The sequence below is a fragment of the Pezoporus flaviventris genome, unplaced genomic scaffold (assembly GCF_033815535.1).
Source record: "Pezoporus flaviventris isolate CSIRO_AGI_PZ_B2104156 unplaced genomic scaffold, CSIRO_AGI_Pfla_v1 ptg000007l, whole genome shotgun sequence".
Lineage (NCBI taxonomy): Eukaryota > Metazoa > Chordata > Aves > Psittaciformes > Psittacidae > Pezoporus > Pezoporus flaviventris.
Window position 1 is genome coordinate 42,885,218 of NW_026892555.1, and position 22,294 is coordinate 42,907,511.

The 22,294-nt window shown below is 43.5% G+C and overlaps 1 protein-coding gene across 4 annotated transcripts in view; it reads right to left on the reverse strand.

Annotated features, from left to right (window-relative positions):
- Positions 1–22,294, reverse strand: part of MAPRE2 (microtubule associated protein RP/EB family member 2) — a 102,986-nt gene that overhangs the window by 41,150 nt on the left and 39,542 nt on the right. Inside the window, exon 1 of one of the 4 annotated variants that reach the window (XM_061448561.1) lies at positions 18,964–19,193. The exons of 2 other annotated variants lie outside the window; for them this stretch is intronic. In XM_061448561.1, the coding sequence (XP_061304545.1) occupies positions 18,964–19,054 (91 nt within the window). In that variant the 5' untranslated portion in view covers positions 19,055–19,193. Of the gene's footprint in view, positions 1–18,963; positions 19,194–22,294 lie in introns of those variants that run through there. One more of the 4 variants, XM_061448559.1, reaches the window with a different exon arrangement.

The window sequence follows — 22,294 nt, forward strand, 5'->3', positions numbered from 1 at the left end:
CTGTCCTCCCTCACTGTTCAGTTCTTCCTACAGGCTCCCAGACAGCACAGCTAATTGCATGAACTGTACAGCGTTGCATTCACTGTAACACTTAGCAAAGGTCGTTTTCTTGGCACACGCTAAGTGCTTGGATTGAATTGAGCGCTAGGAACAAAGTTTGAGAAACTGGGAGTGCCCTTTTATTCTTAAAACCACACCATAATGGCTAGCCATGAAAGCTTAGAGTCAACATCAGGATGGTAGGGACTGAGCAGACAATCAGCACCTTTGTTACTAATAGCTTCTGAAGTTAACACCACCACTGCTAGCATGGTTTTTACTTTGTTATTTTCAGGCTTTTTATATAGATAAGAAACTAACAGAAATACACTATCACTGTCGCTATTAAACTAACATGTTAAATATTGTTTTTAAGATCAGTTCAAGTAACAGCTTAACAGTGAATTTAACATTCATTTAAGATTCAGAATACTGGGTTTAATATGCAAGCAGCCGTTCAATATGGAACAGTCTGCTAACTTTTAAACAAGCTATTTAGATGGTAACAATTGAAATAAAGATACTCTGATCTGTGATTGCCACTACTTCATCCAATTTTAATAGGCCTCTCAAGGCCTGGTAGAACTCAGAACAACCATCAGCTACCAGTGGTTAAAGAAGAAAGTGTACTCTGTTAAAAAGATCAAGAAAATCCACACGCAGGAAGGAAGCAGAAATTCCTCCTTCACCCTTTTCTAAAAGCAACTGCAAAGAGAAAGACCTATCTTTCTGCAGAACAACAACCAGCCTCCTTTGCTGCAGCGCATGGGGTGGGGAACTCCACTTCAGGAAACTGTGAGTAAATGAATAACCTTGAGCTTTACAATGATACCTTGAACGATATCTGTAATATAACTTACACTGTGCCTGTGAATGAATTATTGCAGTCTATGGGTCAAATGCAAGTCCAGGCTATTTGTCAGAGACAATAGCTTCACGTTTATACACACAGGTATGTGTGAGGGTGGACCAAGACAATTTTAAACCATATGCAAAATTAATCAGAACTTTCGACAAAAAAAAATAAATCAATAACATGCCAGTGCAATTTATTCTCAGTGACGTGTTAACACATGTCTGAATCCTGCACGTCCCCTTCTCCTGAAGGGCTTCGCTGTGCCTTTTGCACCCGCTGTCACGCACCCTCCTAATGGTTACAGTTTAAATAAACTCAGCTGGGAAGGTTTCCTTTAGTGTAAACATGTTCCTATTTGGTGCTTAGATACACATATATCCTGTTTGCCACACAGACAGACCTTGAAAAAAAACAAAGGAGAAGAAAAAGAACAAACAGACATAGGTGGCAGAGCCACGGCCAGCAACAGACAAGAACAGTCGTGCTTGACATCCACAGCTGGGCTTAGGCTTTCTTCAGGACTGTTCCCTAAGTGCTGAACTACTTTGAAAAATGTGATCCAAATTCAAAATGCATTAATAAACATCTGTAAGGCAATGCTACAGAACAGCTGGACAGGTGGAGATACACAGAACATACTCTGAACAGCCAAAGTAGCTAAGAACTTGATCATATGTCTTAATATACCTCTACTTCCCAATGACATTATTTACATTTTCTACTTGTTAGGCTTTCCTTGTTTAGACTGAACACTCTCAAGAATAAGATACACAAGGCTGAAAAATAGCATCTACCTAAGACCTTCCACCTTCCATAGAGATGCCCGGCATCTCTAGTAGCTAAAAACAGATTGAAGATAGCACATCATATTCCCACTTCAGAGCACAGGTGCTTAAAAACTTCTGTTACAGTACTGCCTAACTAGAGAGGACTCTCCCTTGTTTTACTTAGGAGAAACTGAGAATAAAAACCTCAGTAAATACAAACAAGCCATTGGAGAGTCTTCACATGGTAGTCCAGACCACACTTTACACAAGCACAGCTAAGCACCACAAAGCTGAGTTCAGAGGATTAGTTAGGTGCTGAAAATCATGTATATGCTTAAGCAGTTACCTCAGTCAGAAATATAGTGGCTCAGCGTGTCTGATGGTAAACATTACACCCAAAGGATTATTAATTTCTTAAGGCACTACCTGCAGCACCGAACATTCAGCTATTAGACATTTTCCACTGCTCTTGTTACAGATAACTGCAGCTGTCACAAGGTGCTATCCAGCTGTGTTTAAGGACAGTTGTGCAAGAGGCATATATACTTTACTTTCCTGGGGAGAGACGAATAATTGTTGACAGAAGCAGCACTGTATTATGGCAAACCAGTAATAATGGCAAGGCTGAAAGAATTACAGCAATGAATCTATCCGTAGTGTAAATACCCATCACGTGTCCTCACCTCTGAACCCGCAAGGCCTTCCTGTTTCATACAATTAAGCATGGTCTGATGCTAAGTTTTTAAATGCAGTAGAAAGCCTGTGCGACGATATAAGACGATATAAAGAGGAGTCTCCTGGAAGCTGGCATCTGATAGCATCAGGATAGATATCTCCAGTAAAACAGAAGATAACACACCAAAATTTACTGAAGCAGAAGATATAGCAGAAAAGCTAAGACAGCAAGACTGCTGTAGCTCCTGTTAGAAAGGCTTTCTAGATCAAAGCTACTGCAAAACAAAACCCCCTGAAGGAAGAAACCTGACAGCCTCAGCAGCTGGATCCCTGTTGTAGAAGGAAAATTCATCCTTTTATACCATCCTGAAACAGCAGCTGAACCTTGCCTGCTTTTTTAACATTCTCTGCATACAGCTTTAGCCATAGTCATTAGAGGCCAGTTATGCTTGAGGTTGTCTTCACTGAAAGGAGTGCTGAGGACATATAAACGACACAAAAAGCTCCTATACAATGCTGATAGGAGTGTTCTTACTCTACTTTTTGACTTATGCTGTATTCTTCCAGCAAATTCAATTGCCATGGCCAAAGGCTTTACGCCAGAGCTTTGCAACTGAAGTGGTATTTGTAGCAAGCAGCATAAAGGCTCTGTCTAGTCAGAAACTCAGAGTTACTAAGATTAATCACAAGGAGATACTGCCATGGGAAAAAAAAATATAAGGAGAAAAGAATCCTGTGGTTGTATTATTGGAAGAAATTCACACCTTTTAAAATGCTGAATGTTAAATTTCTTATGTGCTGTTCCCATGTTACTACATAGCCTTGAAATGTAAAAAAAAAAATAAAAAATATTATCCATATTATTATTGATTTACTTCTTAATGCCACGTTACCTTTACAACATGGATCTGGCTTGACAACCTAAAATGATTTGTGAAGCATGCTACAGAGTTTAGACAAGACTGAGGTGATCCATGTACATTTTGATTGCTTGAATGTTGCAGAATTATCATTTAACACAGCAAACAGCGTATTTTCTATTGTTCTCATTGCAGTTTCCTGTTTAACTGCAAGTAAGATTAGAGTAATAGAGATTTACTTAGATTAGACTAGGGCATTCTTAAATTCTGTTATTTTAGATTACAGGCTGCCTGCCAACCCTGGGATGCTCTGACCTACACAAATGTTTGTGAGTGGTCTCAAGGACTGGTTTAGACACAAATATGAGTTACTCTTACAAAGATGGGCAGTAATTCTGGTTTGTGGCACACAAGGTTTTAGAAAAAGTTAAAACCCCAAGAATGTATTAGCTGAGAAGCAGAAAAATGCTGATTCTTTTTTTCAGACATTCAGTTCCCCCAAATCTCAAACACATAATCAGAAGTATTTAAACAATATACACAATCCGAGCCAAAACCTCTGAGATGGCCCAATAACTAGCAATGCTGCACAGTTTTTACAAAACAGTTTTAAGTTTATTCACTAACCAGTTATGAAATTGGGGTAGTTTGCCAAAATGAAAAGAACAGTTACAAATTCCAAGAAAATTATTTAGTTCTCGGAAGATTTTAGGGTACCTGAGGAGGACAAGCCCCATTCATTGACTCACTTGAAGTTGATCAGTTGATATTTTTGATCGGCCAGTCATATTTGCATAGCATAAATAAGATTTGGGTTTTTTTATTATTTGACTACTTTTTCACTCCTGCTGCCACTGAAACTGTACAGCAATGTGATAACGTCATGTTTCCACAGTAATGTTAAACTGTTTTCCCCAGGGTCCACCTTTGCCTCCAGAAGTACAACACGGTATTAACACTTAACTACACAGTATCTTAATTGTGGCTGAAAATGTCTGGATGCTTTTTGAAAGGTTCCTTATCAATTTCTATGAGTAAACAAATCTTAGCTAAAAAGTACATTCTTGGCAACAGATAGAGGTTCAAGAAAAGCAAACACAAGATGGAAGCAATTCAGAGTCTTTGGCCACTGCCATTTCCACATAGGTATATTCAGACTAACTGGTTAGAAAGAAAGCACAGCACTCTCAAACTGCACCTCAGAGTAGTCCAACCAAGCAATTGCAGTGCCCAGTGCTGAACAGGCACTCAAAATGGGCAAGAATGCACAAATCTCAGTATAAAAAAAACGTTACTACAAATTAAAAAGGCATTGTAGTAACGAAGAACCACAAAAACCTTTGAAGTGGGATGAATGAGAGGAACATAAGCGTGGCAAGACTGCAGTGCTAAAAAAAAAATAAACTGCTTTTACTTAAAGTTATTACCCTCCCCCCACCAAGGCTTTTAACTCAAGATCTTAAGCTTCAGTTGCTGCTTTGATGCCCTGAAGGAAGACATCCAACCTGTAAAATTTTCACAACAGACACTGGCAACTAGCCTACCTTTCACAATAGACAATGGGATTGTGGGGAAGACTGATTCAGAGAAAAATAATTCTCAGACTTATATAGTAAACCCAAGTCAATTAGAAACACCTACATTTTATAAAAAAGAAGAGGATCCAAGACCATTTTGTAACTAGAAAACCTTGAAAAAGCTGATGAATAAACCAACATTTAATCTTCTGTGAAACAAAGCCAATTCACCAAGACACACGAGAGGTTTAATTCTCCTTTCTCTGGGTTTTTTCTTTCCCCTCTCATCAAAAAGAACACATTACTAAGTATACACACAGACATAACTAAAGGATTTCTAAGAGGTTAAAAAGTGCCATAAAGCAAGGTAACAGCAGTGCTGAGAGCACATCATGGTGGAGAAAGGATGCCTTGAGAGGCAGCACATGTTAACAAGCCCCAGTTCCTAGCCTGGGTTCTGCAAATAACAGGGGAACGTTCTATCTTTGCTCCCACTAAATGATGGATGTGCTTTAGCAAATGCAGATTTATTGGAAAATGAAGATGGCAGCAGAGAAGAGCTTGTCCCCGAACCCACTGCCACACTTGAGCACACTGCATGAGCTCCCAGGCAAAATGATGTGGATACAGCCACACACTTAAGCAGCCACCTGCATCTACGCCAGGAAAACATCTGCCCCTGGTTAGGAAGGGATAAAAATAACCAGAAAACTTAAGAAACACCAACACCGCTGGGCACCCAAGGCACTATGTTGGAGGCACAACCCACCAGCACAGCAGCCACACTGCAGCCTGGCAGCAGCTCTGGCAGGGCAGGCGGCCCGCTGCTCCTGACTCCTGCCATTTCCGCCTTTTAAGTCCAGAAAACGTTGTGGGTAGGCTTGGGAGTTTCAGCAGGGCTGAGATCCAACTGGAGTCAGATGAAGTCACCACATGAATTTAGTTTTGACCTATCCGGGGTTTTGCTGCCCCCCCTTCTCCTCCCTGACATGTACACACTGGGAGGTGAAAGGCTAAAGTAACACGTCGATTTACTCCAAGCATAACGTAATGGCAAATGAGATTTTGTAATACTATACAGCCCTCCTGACAGGGGGTCTGAGCAGACTCCAAGGGCCTCACCCCCACACAGAGCCAGGCAGCAAGGCAGTGACTCAGCAGGAGACAGGCACTGAGCATCCACAGAAGAGGTTGAGCCTGGGAAGAAGGGAAAACAGGAGTATTCAACAAGGGGAAACGCAACGCCTTTCTCCTAACATGTAGCTGCTGTTTCCTAACAAGAGACTGCAGTACACTTAATAAAGTCTGCCTGTCCACAGTATGCATAGTTAACCAGGAGAGCACTCTCACGGGAAAGGTCTTGCACTAAAGAGGAACTACAATATATGTTTTCTACTCATAAATGATGCAATATGATACAGAGAACAAGAACTTTGTCATGCATCAACTTTTCTCTCTTTTACATTAAAAACAAATGTAGATACACACTGATTTAGCATTGCAACATTTATTCTAGGCTTAACAAACATATATGTTAGAGTCATAGAATATAATTCCAGTATCTAAATGAGGTACGAGAAAGCTGGAGAGGGTCTTTTTATAAGGGCATGTGGTAACAGGACAAGGGGGAATGGCTTTAAACTGACACACATTAGATTTAGATTAGATATTAGGAAGAAATTCTTTACTGTGAGGGTCGTGAGACACTGGCACAGGTTGCCCAGAGAAGCTGTGGCTGGTCCCATCCCTGGCAGTGTTAAGGCCAGGTTGGACAGGCCTTTTAGCAGCCTGGTCTAGTGGAAAGTGTCCCTGCCCATGGCAGGGAGGTTGGAACTGGATGATTTTTAAGGTCTTGAACCATTCTGTGATTCTGTGAATATCCTGAGTTGGAAGAGACCAACCAAGGATCGGTGAGTCCAACTCAATATTATTGCAGGGAATAAGGCCCTGTGAAAGCGGCCTTCTAACTAGTCACTTTGAAGATATCTGGAGTGACACCCAGGAAAGAACAAGAAACAGTGCAGCAAACAGTGCAACTGTCTGAGAACCCTTGGGCAAAGAGGCCAGAGCACAGCCTTCATGAGAGAGCTGCGGAGCTGCCAGGCAGGCAGCCAGCCTCGCTCCATCCCAGAACAAGACATCATAGCAGGAAGGTGGTGACACTGAGCAGGGGTATAAGACATTTATTTTAAGCCACCTTTACCCTGCAGTTGTAAACAAGCATGTGACAATGGATGAAGCAACAGGCAACTGTGCTGGCTGCTTTCACTTGTGCATCACTCTCCAAAACATGGCTGTGTATTTATGTAATGCAAAATATTAAGCTCTAGTATGGTTAGGCAGGGTTCCCACTGCTACCACAGCTCTGCTGCCATTTGTGGTTCAGAAGAGAAGTACCAGGCTTCCTGCTGGGTATGCAGAGCATTCAGTGGGCAAGTTTCTAGGACCAAGCTTCATCAGACATTTGTGACCTGAACCACATGTAAATCCTCTGCCAGCATTGCCTCTGCAGACCACTGGGCCAACACATGATGCAGCTTTTTGTTAGGCTCTGCATTCAACCTCCCTCCCACTTCTCCCTCCAATGCTGGTGAAAGCTGGGCTAATAATAATAGTTAAAAAAAAAAACAAAATTAAATCTTGGAGTTCTGACATCCCCGATGTTGCCAAAATAGGCCCAAATAAACAGTCCTGCCTTCGACTTGTAAAACTCCCCATAAACCATTATTAATATTATACCAATTTCAAGCATTAACACTACCAGACATGACACAATTTTGGGTTTGGATACCAAAGCAACTTGACCTCTTCCATGATTCTCATGAGTTAATACTATAATAGACAAGGAAACACTGACATTATTCTGGTGCTCAAGATAATACCAGTAAAAGACTTGCATTTAAGAATTAATCCTACCAAGGACTGCCTAGAATAAGGCTGAACTTCTAAGTGCAATTGCTTAACTGCTGAATTAATTTCAGAGCAACTAAAACCAGAATTCGCTAATCGCAGATAAATTGCCCTTTAGGAACATGCTAGCTCAACCATCTGTGATTTATGTAATATATTACTGCTGCTGTGTGCCAGCAACCACGAACTTATTTTACCATTGTTGCACTACCAACACAGTTCTTGAGACTACTAGCATCAAGTAAAGCTTTCCCAAAAGTTATTTTTCCAACCATATTAATCTTTGAACATCTGTGAAGTTGGCATTTTCTTTTTGATTTTAATTTTTAACATCTCCTGCCTATCTAAAGGTGAGAAATCCCCAAAGATTTGTTTTCCCACAAAACACCCTATTCTATAGTGCCTACTGCTTTGATGCAACTGTGATTGTAAGAACAGAATTACTGTCAGTTACAACAGTTTTTATCTATAAGCCCCAATAAAACCTTGTACCTTAAGCTAAGAGAACCATAGATGTACTGTTTAATAGGATTTGGCCTCCTTTCATGGAATATCTTGAGGTCGATTCCTGAAGTGTATTGCTTCCAGCTGGCAAACAGTGACATTACCAAGTTCAACTCCCACAATAAACAAGGGGGGAAAAAAAGCTTACTGCTTGAATTACCTTTGACTACATATAAGTGCAGTTAAGAAGGTAATAACCTATGCTGTAATGTGAATATTTAGTTTCTTCAAGCCTCTCAGTGTTGCTGTAGGTCATACAAGAAGACAGTTTTGCACCACTCCCTGTAAAAGCATGTTAGACTAAGCACATGGCTGGCACCGTTTAATTCTGTGCTCAAAGTTAAACATTTCCTGCAAATTAAACTTACCAATAATGTTAATACTTTTACATAAAAGAAATGAAAAATTCCTTAAAAGTAGAGGGTGTAATTTACCAGCTTTCAACTTCAAGACATAATCTTTATCTGCAATGTGCATAATTATTTTTATGACACAGCAAATCTATCCCATTGCTCTACTGTGTGTTTACAGACTTTTGGTCATGCCTGGGTACTGAATTGCAGAAGCTGTTCCCTGTGATTTGAAGAACGCAGTATGAAGTAATGAAGACACTGCAGCAGCAGTATAGCTTTTTGTGAGAATTAAGCTAGAAAACAGACAAAATTGATGCAGCCAAACTGAGACTGCATACACACACTTTCCTCTTCCGTTTGGAACCTATGATGATAGGATCATTTCACCTCGGTGGCAGTACAAATTTGTTAGTGTATGATATTCCTTTCACTTTTAAAGTGCCTGATTTCATGATTCTGTTTAGTGTGCTATGTTTTGAGCTCAAGAGCTGTTAATGCTTATTTGAGTTACAGAATAAGATCATAAAGTGACTCTGGTAGGCGGGGAACTCCAGAGATACTGGCTCCAACCTCCCATTCACAGCAGAGCCAGCAAGAAAAAGCTGCTGGTTGTCCCATGTATCTGAGTTTTGAGTCTCTCCAAGGACAGATATTCTACAGTATCTCTGGGCAACTTCTTTCAGGGCTTGACTATCCCCACTGTGAACATTTTTCTCCCAGTATCTGAAGTCCTTTCTACTGTTGCAGCTGCTGTCTGCCATTGCCTCTCATCCTCTCCCTAGGCACCTCAGGGAAGAAGCTGGCTGCACCTTCTCTACCAAACCATACCCATTACATAGCTAAAGACTGCAATGAGATCTTCCCTCCTCCTGAGCTTTTTCTTCTCCAGGCTGACCAAACCCAGCTCACACGCTCCAGCCTTCTGACCATCCTGGTGGCTCTCCACACCACTCACTTCAGTGTGTCCCTGTCTTTCCCAAACTGGAGAGGCCAAAATCAGATACAGTATGCAAGATGTGGTCTCAGAAAAACCACAGGAAAACAATAACTTCCCTGGAGCTGATGGCTATGCTCCTGCTAATGCAGCCTAGCATTGGCTTGGCTTGGCTTTCTTCCCTGGAAGAGCACACTGCTGACTCATGTTCATCTTTACCAGCATCACCAGGTTCATACTGTATAGTACTTCAGGAAAAAACAACCACCTCACCATATTAAAAATAAAGCTGCTTAAGAGACAAGGTAGTTCTACAGTACCCCCACTGCTGAGAGGCACAGATTAAAAATGTCTGCAGGCAGAAATACAGGACAAAAAATAATAATTCTTATGACTTGTTCAACATCTTTGTTGCTGACATGGACAGTGGGATTGAGTGCACCCTCAGCAAGTTTGCCGATGACACCAAGCTGTGTGGTTCGGTTGGTACCCTGGGGGGAAGGAATGCCATCCAGAGGGACCTTGACATGCTTGTCAGGTGGGCTGATGAAGTTTAACCATGCCAAGTGCAAGGTCCTACACCTGGGTCAGAGCAATCCCAGGCACAGCTACAGGTTGGGCAGAGAAGAGATTCAGAGCAGCCCTGCAGAGAAGGACTTTGGGGTGTTGGTTGATGAGAAAATGAACATGAGCCAGCTTCAGTGTGTGCTTGCAGCCCAGAAAGCAAACCGTATCCTGGGATGCATTAAAAGGAGTGTGACCAGCAGGTCGAAGGAGGTGATCCTGCCCCTCTACTCTGCTCTTGTGAGACCTCACCTGGAGTATTGTGTGCAGTTCTGGTGTCCTCAACATAAAAAGGACATGGAACTATTGGAACAAGTCCAGAGGAGGGCTACAGGGATGATCAGGGGACTGGAGCACCTCCCGTATGAAGACAGGCTGAGGAAGTTGGGGCTGTTCAGCCCGGAGAAGAGAAGGCTGCATGGAGACCTCATAGCAGCCTTCCAGTATCTGAAGGGGGCCTATAAGGATTGCAGAGGGACTCTTCATTAGGGAGTGTAGTGACAGAACAAGGGGTAATGGGTTAAAACTTAAACAGGGGAAGTTTGGATTGGATATAAGGAAGAAGTTCTTTACTGTGAGGGTGGTGAGGCACTGGAATAGGTTGCCCAGGGAAGTTATGAATGCTCCATCCCTGGCAGTGTTCAAGGCCAGGCTGGACAGCACCTTGGGTGACATGGTTTAGTGTGAGGTGTCCCTGTCCATGGCAAATGGGCTTGGAACTAGATGATCTTAAGGTCCTTTCCAACCCTAACAATTCTATGATTCTATGACTTCATGAGTCTGACAACTGGGTAGACTCTTCCTGTTGGTGCCAGACAGTAGGACAAGATATGATGGGCATGAACTAAAACACAAGAGGTTCCACCAAACACAAGAGGTTCCACCTGAACATAAAGAACAACTTCTTTACTGTGAGTGTGACTGATCATTGGAGCATAGGTTTCCCAGAGAGGTCATGGAGTCTCTTTCCAAGAGGCATCTGAACACAACCCTGAGTAATGTGCTTTAGGTGACCCTTCTTGAGAAGGGAGGCTGGATTAGACAAGCTCTTGTGGTCTCTTCCAGCCTCAACCATTCTGGGATTCTGTGAATTCACAAATTCTGTGAACGAATGTGGTATCTGAAAACTGTTTTCAGATCCTGATTCAGATTCTACATCTTGCGTAACTCTGAAACACTAATATGGGCAAGGAGTGATATAGACTCCAAACAACAATTCAGTGGAATACAATTAACACCATTCTGCATGATAAGGTTTCTAACAGAACAGTTACTTCCAGATGAATGTTGTACTTTTAGGAAAATATATCCCTTCTATTCAACTAATTATCATTTCACTACCTCCATACTCCAGGCATTCCTACACAGCATAGTCTTTCTGTATACAAAAGCTCCTGTGGGACTTTCATATCACTGGGCTATGTACTCCACTTCCACACAAACAATTACTCACAGATTCTATAGTTATTTTAATAAGCTATGATTTGTATAACACTGAATCCATAAGTAAAGCAAACACATTCTACTTCAAATATTTCAGTGCTTCCTATTCATGATATTACTGGACTAGCTCCATAGAGATTAACCTTAAGCAGTGAAGCATAACGACCATGTAAAATCTGCCTAAAATGAATTTTCATTCCTCCAAAATTGTTTAATATATATTGCCAGCAAGCCCTTCCGAGTATCAACACCACATTCCAGAGTGACAGGCAAGAATTTGCATTCATGTGCATCTCTGAATAATTACAGCTGCTTGGGTAGGAAATCTGTACATAGTAAGGAACCCTGCTGTAGGGGGGATATTCACTTGAGTTACTCCTAAAGGACAAAACTGACGTCCACGGGTCTTGCTAACTAGCTGTCAGGGCTCCAAATTGCCAAGACACATAGCATTGAAAATGAAACCTCCCAAACAACACACACAACCACATGGAAAAACAGGACGTACAGCACTGCTTTACACTATACCATTAGAGCAAAATAAGCTATTCCTTTACTCTTTCAACTGCTACACTGGAGAAGGGCCCATTTTACACTGAAGAAATACCAAACTCCAAACCAAGAATCTTTCAGTTTGCATAGCTTGTTTAAACACTGCCCCAGACCACTCAGTTTCTGTTTAAATTCACATGAGCTCACACCAAGTTTTCTGTCCTTGCCCCTCCAACCATGCAGGACCTAGATTCATAAGCTCTATATTCCATCACTTTCCCATATTTCAAACCCCTTCCCTCCCCCAGTCAACACGAATAAGCAATGCAAGGCAGCTGTATGTAAGAGGAGATAAAGACCCACAACCTGCATGGCATATTCCTCTGCAGGCAGGCAGATTTGGCTCAGTTGTAGGATTTCCTACGGAAGCTACATCCTCAAGTCTCAACTCGCTGATGAATGTTTACATTTCCTGTTTGGATAGCATAGCAAAACAACAGATTTAACACAAAAGCACCCTTCACTGAGCATGGGAAACAAGAAATCATTTTAGAGTGGTTAAGCAGAGCCATTTAATGAGCGTGCTTTCAGTGTACAGAGCCTTCTCTACCAAATGTTTAAAACTTAGTATACCAGCAGAATACTAGGCAAAATTACATCAAAATATCACAGGCAAAGTTTTGATTTTCAATTAAACACGCAATAGGATGAAGACAGCAGAATTGTGCTAAAAATAAAAAAAAACAAAACACTGCTTTTAAAACCTGAACAGTTAAATGCATATTCAGTAAACTTCTATAGCTGATATTCCCCTTCCCCTCCCACCTAATTATAATGAAACAATATGAAGAAGATGCTTTGTCGGTGAGTCAGGCAGCAGAGATCTGAGCAAGATCCAAACAGCTACACAGTGCACAGCTACCACCATCCACTGAAGAAACACGGATGTTTTGCATTTACGCTCCCTAGCACTGACACTGGCAGTGAGCAATCAGTGCCGCTAACAGAAGGCCAGAATTCGGGGAGCGAGGAGGACACAAGTATCCAAACACTGTCCTGGTGCAGTATGAGCCTTGCTGTTGCCACCATGCTTACTCCACACTACAGCTTTTGTGCCACCCCCCTTCAGTGGTTGATGTGATTGAGAACAGATGTGGTGAGACCACTCGTTTTCAATTATCAAAAAAAGGCTGAAAGTTGCATCTCCTAAATGAAAAGCTGGCACACAATTTTTCTTCTTCTTTACCAAGCCTTTGCTATAATTAGCTTTGGGCACAAAGAAGGAGAAAAGATTTAAATTTAACTTACCTCCCCCCAAGCCCCAAACCCAAAACCTCCGAAGATAGTTTTAAAACAAAGTCCCTCATTCAAATGCCAGGGCTTGGAATGCAGACCTACTACACTTATTTTTTGTTACTGCCTCCTAAACAAGTATTATATCTCAAAAGACTAGTACAGGTATGCTACTTGGGAAAACATTCTTCCAGTCCAACCTGTTTTGTGTGTGGCAAGCTGTATCTCCCCTCAGACTAGCCATTTGTGTAGCAAAGGAAAAACCTCAGAAAAATAGATTTAGTCAGGCTCTCTTGGTCCACAGGCCCACCTCCAAATCATCTTTCTTTCACACAATGTTTTTCAGTGGCTGTTTTCAGGAAGGCTACATTGAAGAAACCAAGCAGAAGCCAAAATGTCTATTTCTAAAAGTGACAGCAATCAGGTTCAGTTCTCACATACCCCAAACTCGTTCCTTTTTCTGTTAGTATGCCAGAAACATACTGCTGTTGCTATGCAGCTCAACGAGGTACTTTGAAAAAACACCCCACACCATGCAACAAAAACCAGAACAGCCTCCCACCTACAGGATGTTTCTGAAACCCACAGGGGCTGGGTGCAAATGAGGTGCACTCAGACCTCTTTGGTGAGAGCATTTGAGTGCAAACTGAGAAGATGGTTGCTGAGTTACTTTCATTTCCTTACACAAACTTGACTGGCTGTGTGTGTTGTGTCCCCCCCAGACAGAGCTACCTCTCTCAAACCCCGATTTTAACAAATAGCCTCAACTCCCCAAACATTGTGAAGACGTTTCCTTCAAGGAAGATGTAAAGCCAGGTCAAGAGAAATAGCCCAGTAATGGAGGCAGACTCTCTAGGTTTCAAACTACACAGTATTCAGCAGAGTCATCCTCCTAACCCTCCAAGATATTTGCATGCATTCACATGTGATTCCCAGTTATCTTCAGACAGTTTCACCCTGTGCTTTTTGGGTACTTCTGCTCAGCAGAACACACCAAAACAGCTCTCCTTAGGCAAAGTACTCCCTAATCAGAAAACAAGATTAAAGGGGAGCAGCAGCAGCAACAGGAAGCCAGCTTTACAAAAGTGAAAGAAGGGAAAATAGAGTGCACCTAAGCCCACAGGAACCAGAGAGATTTCTGCATGATGCCTCTTATGCTGGTTACTAGCTGCTAGCTAAAACTCATCAGGATGGTCTTCTTTTGGATAGGTAGTAACTATCTTGTTGCAACCCAGACTCTTGACAGGCAAGGGGAATATCAATAGGGTATGATTCATGCTGCTTTTCTTACTTAAAAAAAAAAAAAAAGACCATTCATTATTGCCTTTCTCCTGCTTCCAGTGAAATCTAGGGCAAAATTCTCATAATATGCAATAAGAGTCCTTAGGCCAAGAGAAAACACCCCTGAAAATAATTCAGTTACTAATATATTTAGTAGCATTTGCTTTGACTAGCATGTACAGTTTCAGAGGATGAAAACAGTTGCGCCCATCTGCACTGGGGATGATTAAGACAACTCACTGCTTTTACTCTGTATCATCTTCCCAGCTCTCAGCAAGTTTGGGCCTTTAGTTTTATCAACACAAATAGTCTTTTTTTACTTCATTGAAATTACCTGCTTACTATACTCAATGGAACCTAATTTTAGAGCAAGAAATGCCTTCTAACTCAAAGTAAGGTAAAGCCATGAGTCTCCCTTTGTATCCCAAGTAAAGCTGCACAAGTGTGAAAGGCAGAGCACCAGAGATGATGGCAGGGACATATCCTGCAGAGGGAAGGATGCTCTTTGCCACACGGGACCAGCTTGCATCCAGCAATTCTTTGGGAGTTGAGAAGGCAAGGATCAAAACAGATTTTGCTGTAATGTAAATCTCTACTTTCATTGTGGAAGTTGTCAGCTCATACCGAGTAAAAGACAGCCAGATACACTCTGTAACACCCCATGGTTTATTTCAGCGATGGGTGAGGAAATTGCCACTTCCGCCAAGCTTTCATTATTACACACAGCATAAGAGGAAGGCATTCTCTAAGAGGAAGATGACATTTAGGAAAATGTATCTAAAAACAGATACCATCAGAGAGGTACCTACTCATAAGAAGGAAGGTTTGGTGGGGTTTTTGAGCTTCTTTAAGCTTAATGATTTGAAAAGAAATAATCAGGAAGATAGTCCCCTTTCCCCTTCCTTTATGAAATTGGGGGTATAAAACTAAACTTAGCCACATAACCATTTTTCTATCAGCATGTAGATGAAACAGAAGTTAGACATGGTATCTTGCAAAGGAGGGTACAACAGTTTTTCCCTTTTAGACCAGAATGGTTTAGGCTAGGTATGCTGTTCAAACTTGGAGATATTCAAACTCTTCGTCCAGCTTGCTTTTAAAAATCTGACGAGCTGAACAACCACACAAGATGCCTGGAGTCTGACAAAAAAGCACTGCAGACATGCCCTGCTCAAAAAAATTCCCCACAAAGCTGTTGATTCGGTTTCTCATTGAATTTTTTCAGCCTTCTTTGAAGATAGAAGTAAAACTATAATTAAATGTAATGCTGTTCTCAGAAGTGAGCCCAAATCTATTTTGGGCCAAAAAAATGACACCTTAGTTCCAAACAGATTTTAAAGTCAGCCTCCAGATCCAGAAAGCCTGAAACAGCATTTCACTGGAGAAATAAAGATTGATTACAGTTGTTTACTCCGAAAAGGTAACATCTACTTGTGACTAAATTTTATGCCAAAGTGCCTGGTTTCCATTTACCAGCTAAGTAAAGCTGGATGAGAAACTTAACACCTCAGGCCTGTATGTCCCAGTCTGCAAAATGTAATACGTCCTTTGGAAGACTTGGGAAAACTATTTGTGGCTTTGCATACGGATCACATAACTGGGACTCATATGGTATAGGTTCAACTCCCTGCTGCATTCTAAACTCAAAGGATGACTTAGGGCAATGCCATCCATTGCCAGCTTCCTAGTGTATAAAATGGTGTAAACAGCTCTTTCTAAGTCTGCTTCAGGAGCTGGATATCAAGTCTTTGGTAGGAGATGGTATTTGAAACAGTAAACTTTAAGACTAAACTGGTAAACACATTCATTATGATCAAACAACTTCTGTTTTAAAATATTTATGAAACAGAGCATGTTAAAAGTAGTAAAATGAGAAAGCATTTCTGATATTACAGGAGAGAGAAGCAAAAGGTAAATACTGAGCCTCTATACACAGGGCAGATGAAGTTTAACTTAAGAGCAAAGCTGCAGTTGTGAGCAAATTATGTGCTTCTAGATCAGTACAACTGCTGATCTGGTGTCATGCTCCAGGCTGTGTTTAATGACTTATTTATTCCATATTTCTAGATACAGATGGAACAAACCAGCCTGACAATCAGAGGCATAGCAACCTGATGTGTCATACAGTGAAGTTGTATGGGCTGCTTCATAAGTCTGCTTCAAAGTCAGCCTGGCACCAACAGTGCAGCGTGGCAGTCGGCACAATACTGATGGTATTAACCTGTTGTATTTAGTGATCTTCTGCTGCAACTCAAACCAATCAAAAACCAAATTAGTATACCTTCTAAAAGTTTTCATGGCAGTTAAAAGCCCATTCTTTTCCAGTGTCAAGAAGAAATTTCACCACAATTTTCACATATTTCTTTAACGCTTCCTTTGTGTTGTGGCTAATATTTACCTCACAAAGTAGTCAACTACAGGTGAAAACAAATCAAATATCATCCACCTCCATGAAGAAAGGGGGAAATAAACAGAAATAGGTGCTATGACTTTGTAGATCAAGATAGGTTTCCACAAGGCAAAGAGAATATAATTCCCCAGTGGAAATTTTTATTAGTGCGTTAAAGGTCTATTTCTGAAATACTGAATTGGATTGTTTATTTACTGCTCAAAGATAACATGTGACATTAACGTTAGTAGTTCTGCATCCCTCTATATTGCTCCAGGTACGGATACAAATGGATACAAAGCTAAGACTAAGGAGTTCTCTCTTGGATGAAAGGCTATTCACACACAGAATAACTTCACAGTTTCTGGAAAACTGGGTAACATAACTATTTCTGTCATCATGTGTTTAACACAGCAGCCTCACAAAGACTCTTCCCTAGACACAGTTCAATGTATGATATGACAGGTAGAAGGATAAGATGACTGCCTTGTTGATAGCTGCAGAAAATTACATACAAACCTATTGCAAGAGGATAAGGAGAACCCCATCTAACAGAGATTTTATGAAGAACCCTTCTGAAGGAGAGCAGTGAGATAGCAATCAGTAGCACCTGACACATGTGGCACTAAAAATAGATCCATGATAATTCATGTAAAACATATTTCTGCTTAGATGCACGATAAAAATACAGCTTTCCTCTACAACAGAACCTTGTACCACTCATCTGAATTGTAAGTATAGGAAGCCAGAGCTCCAATCTTTCTGCAAGTAGAAAGAGGTCTTTACAAAAGCAATTTCACTACTTTGAGCTAAACGCATGCATCCGGGGCTTCATTACACAAAGCATCAATAGATTCAGAGAGAGAGACAGACTAAATTTTGTGGTATTGAAACAAACCACACGCTAGGATCTCTGATGCATTTCACGGTCTCCCGTCAGTGTGCGATCAACAATAAGATTCACTGTTAAGGTTATTAATGCTCAGCAGCTCTGTTATTCCTCAGCAGCAGAAGAAATACTGTGATTTTCTTCAATCAAGCAAAGTCATCCACATTTGTTTTCATCTAATCGAGCATACAATTCGCCACTTTAGTCAGATATTCGAGAGCAGCATCATTTCCTGCCGTTCGAAAATCAGCTTTAAGGGGCGTGTTCTCTGCAGAGGCACCACTTGCTGTCACTCGGGCAGTATTTAAAATAACTGTATATTAACATAAGGGGAGCTACCGGCCGTATTTATCGAGTCGGCAGCAAGGAGCACATCAAACCAGTTGCGTTCCGGGCTACGCCGCGACCCTTATCAAACAATGCAAACAATTTTAATGAGCTTATCTGCCGGAGCATATTGTCAGAGATGTTAACGCAGCAGCGCTGCCAGCAACGCATGCCAAACGATTCATCAAAAATGCCTACAACTGCGACAAAGGACGTGCCACCCCCCCCCCCCAAATGAGAAACGATAAATACAAAATGGGGGTGGCGGGGGATGGGGGGGAGGAGGAGGACGGATGGAGCCCCCCCCCCCCCTTCCCGCAAGCACCGGGGGGGTGAGGTGGGTGGGGGCTGTCAGCCCGGCCCCGACGAGCGGGAGGCCGCTGTCAGCCTCGGGCCGGTGTGCCGGGGCTGGAGGGACGCAGCAGCCCTTTGGGGCAGTGCCCACCGCCCGGTGCGCTCTTCGGGCCGGGTAGGGGCTGCCCGCACCCCGCCATCCCCGGCCACCGCCTCCCGCACGGCGCCGCCTCCGGTATCCGCAGCGAGGTGCTGCGGCTCTTTCCAGGGGGAGCTGGCTGCCTGTGCGGGGCTCGCTTTCCCTTCCTTCCCGTTTTTCTTCTCCCTCTTCCCTTTTTCCCCTTTTGTTTTTGCTTTTTATTATCTCAACCCGCCTTTCTTCCGCCGGCAGCGGCGAGCCCCGCAGACATCCCGCCTATTCACCGAACGCTTCCCATCCGGACAATGCCAGCTCCCGTTCCCCCGCGCCGGCGGGACCGGGGAGATGGGGGAGCTGCAGCCCGCCCGCTTATGCAACCGCCCCCCCGGGCTGCAGCCCACCCTCCCCCCCCCCCGCCCCGCCATCCGCCGCAGTACCTGTAGGAGCGCTCCCCCCGCACGGTGTGCTTCCTGAAGGGGATGATGGTGGTCCCGTTATCCTGGATGATGTCGTTATTGTTCTCGCCATTTGGGGACAGGGCTTGTGTCGGTCCAGGCATTGGCGCTCCCGCGGCTGCCTCCGCCGAGCCCCGCGCTGCTGGTGTGCAGAAGGTGGCGGCACACGACACTCACCGCCCGCCCGCCCGCCGCGCCGAGCCCCGCCCCGCCCAGCCCCGCCGCTCACGTCAGCCCCTGGCCACCGCCCCACGTGACCGCCCCTCTCCATGGCAACCGGCCGACTCCGCGCCTCTCCCGCCCCGCTGCGCCCGTGGAGGGGACCAGGCCCCCACACAAAGAGCCGCCGGCCCCGGGCCGTGCGGGGAGAGCCGCTAATGAGCGGGCCTGCTCGGTGCGGGCAGACAAAGCGCCGGACGCGCACCCACGCCGTTATCGCGCCTCCTCCACGCGTGTCCCCGCACTCGTGGGCGGCACCGAAGCACGTCCCCCTCCCTCCTCCGCTCCCTGCCCGCCTCTCCCCGTGACAGCGGCGGCTGCGGTTTCGCCCTGGTTTTCCGAGAACCGTTCGAAGCGCGGCTCCTCCTCGCCCCGACACCAGGCAGCTATTCCGGGTGCTGCCTCCGTGTTGGGCCCGCAGCACGCTGTGAAAATGCCCAGCTGGCAGCGGCGCGATCCGGACAGGGAAACGCCGCCCAGCTCTCCTCAGCATCTTCGCTCTGCTCTGGTGTGCTTGGGGTATCGCCACTTCCACCGCACAAAGCTTGCCTTGTCTGCCCGCAGCTCGCAAGAACACCCCTTGTGTTTGATACAGTAGGCTGATAAAATGCACATTAAATGGTGTGAGAATACAAGGAGGTCAGAAATCATGGACTCCTAGTCATAAAAGCATGAGGTCTAAGCTCAGCGAGGCTATTTTGCCCCTGCTCCCGAATTCACTACTCCACCCAGATTTTCACCCCTCCCACTCAAGCACCAGGATGCCCAAGCTACCAGGCTCTGTCCCTGTTACAGCATCACTGAGGAGCACAGCCAAACACCCGTCAAGCTGCACTGCACGTTTCCAGCTTTTTCCTGCTCTCAGGCTTACAGAGAAACCATCCAACAGCACATCCTTTGCCATCTTGCCTGGGTCAGAAACAAGAGGGAAAGAAACCTGCCAAGGCAGTAGCACTGAACTGCTGGCACTGCTCGCTCCGTTGGCACCACCATCCACAAGATCCCTAAACCCTTCCTCCCCTTCATTTAAAAGCATTTCTTAGCTCTCCACGCCCCAGTCCATTTCTCTCTGCATATCTCTGATTTCTGCATATCTCCCCTCGCCTGAACAGCAACATGCTTCAGAGTCTGACATTAACCACAGAGCAAGGCTGGTCACCCTCAGAAGCACATCCGAACTTCACCAGGGCAGAACCCACCCTGACTTCTCAACAGTGGATCAAAGCTCACGCATTTACCACATTAGAGAAACAAACTGTCCAACTGTTTACAAATTGTTTCCTCTAAACAGAAACCAGCAAGAGTGACTATGGGCTCCGTATGACCTCAAGGCTGTTAGATGCAAAAGGGCAAAAAATATTGGGGTAGATCTACCAACATCTTGAAAAACCCCACTCCCAAATCCAGCTCTCAAAATGAGTTTTAAGGTGGCAGATCAAATAGAAGCAATATGGGTATTTCTAATACGTTCTCAGAGGCATAATCTGGTATTTTTTTAAAACTCCACAGTTCTGAAGTCTGAGTTTGCTTGTGTTTATACCTCCTTTTTTTCTGTACAAAGAAAGTGATTTTACAACATTTTAAATAATCTTTATCTAACTTTTCAGACTGAAATGACACTTGGCTAAAAGCTTAGTTTGCATGGTTATGTTCATGATACAGGCTCTGGATTCACAGAGAGATTATAAGGTGAACACAATCAATAACTAAACACCAACTGCATGTCACTTGGACTGCTGAGAAACTACTAGGACTTTAATCAGATGTATACATTAATACACGCATGCAGAGCAATCTCTAACAAACCTCAAATTTGTCTGCCAATTTGCCACGGTCCTCTGAACACCATGGCAGGAGGTTTTATTTATTCTTTCTGCCAGGTTTTCAAATATGCTGAAAATTTTGCTTTCAGCAACCAACCTATGGATATTTGCAGTTGACATACTCCATTGAAAAACATTCCATTCATCTGGCAACAGTAAACCCCACAAAGAAAGTTGCCTTCCAGGCTTTTTCAAAACAAGCAACAAAATACATTCTGCTAAAAAGGCCACTGAGTGACTTAGGAACACTCAAGAGCATGGAGAAGCCAGAAATGCTACATGGTAACACTATAAAAATACTCCATAGCGGGTCTTTATCTGCCAGACATAACCCTAGCTGCTCTGCTACCAACGAGCAGCAAAGCACTCTGCTACACTAACTTGTAAAAGTATTTTTATTTCTTCACCAGTGGCAAAGAACAGAAGCTTCTTTACTGAAGTCTCCAAAACTGTTTATAACGTGTACTGGCAAAGCTACAGAGAAGCGCGGGTGAGGACAACACAGCAGCCTCACTCCAGACCCCTTCTGGCTCCTGCACTAGGATTCAAAGTCAGAACACACCTGCTGGCTCAATGCAGTACCTTACCTTTACAGAAGCTGAGCCAGGCCACAGCTAAAGCACCTTGGCACTGATTTTCAGAAAGCATCATGCTTCTTCAGTTGATCAAGAACAGCCTGGGGGCACAGGGCACAATATGGATTCCATATGCATAGTACACTCTCCACTTACTTCTCTGTTTCTGAGCAATGCGTGACCCACAGACACAACTCTTATCTTTACATGCAGGAAGCCACCAGCTGCTTCTTCCCACTCTCATCACTAGGAGCAAAGAGGTCTCAGAGTAGATACAGCAACACAGAGAAAAAAGAGGAACTTGTTGCTGTTATTAGATGATTGCAGCTGTGCTGTCTATATAGATTTTACATGCAGTAGGCATACAAATAGAAAAGTAGCTTGAGGAAGAAAAGGTCGGCATGGTGTTGATAAAAAAGCCCCACCTATGGGATATTGAAAGCACTGAAATCTAGTACTCACAAGTGGTTATGCAGACTAAGCAAAGCAAACTGCCAGGAAAGCAATTAATGCCAAAAGGTGGAATTACTAAACCTGATGTAATAGATCTTCAAGCACTGAGAACCACAGAAGCAATGGCTGGATACGACCTACACAGGTCATCCAGTCCAACCTCCCACTTAGAGCAGGATCATCACCAACAGGAGATCAGGTCCTGTTTGGTGGCACAATCATAGACTAGCAAAACCTTGACAA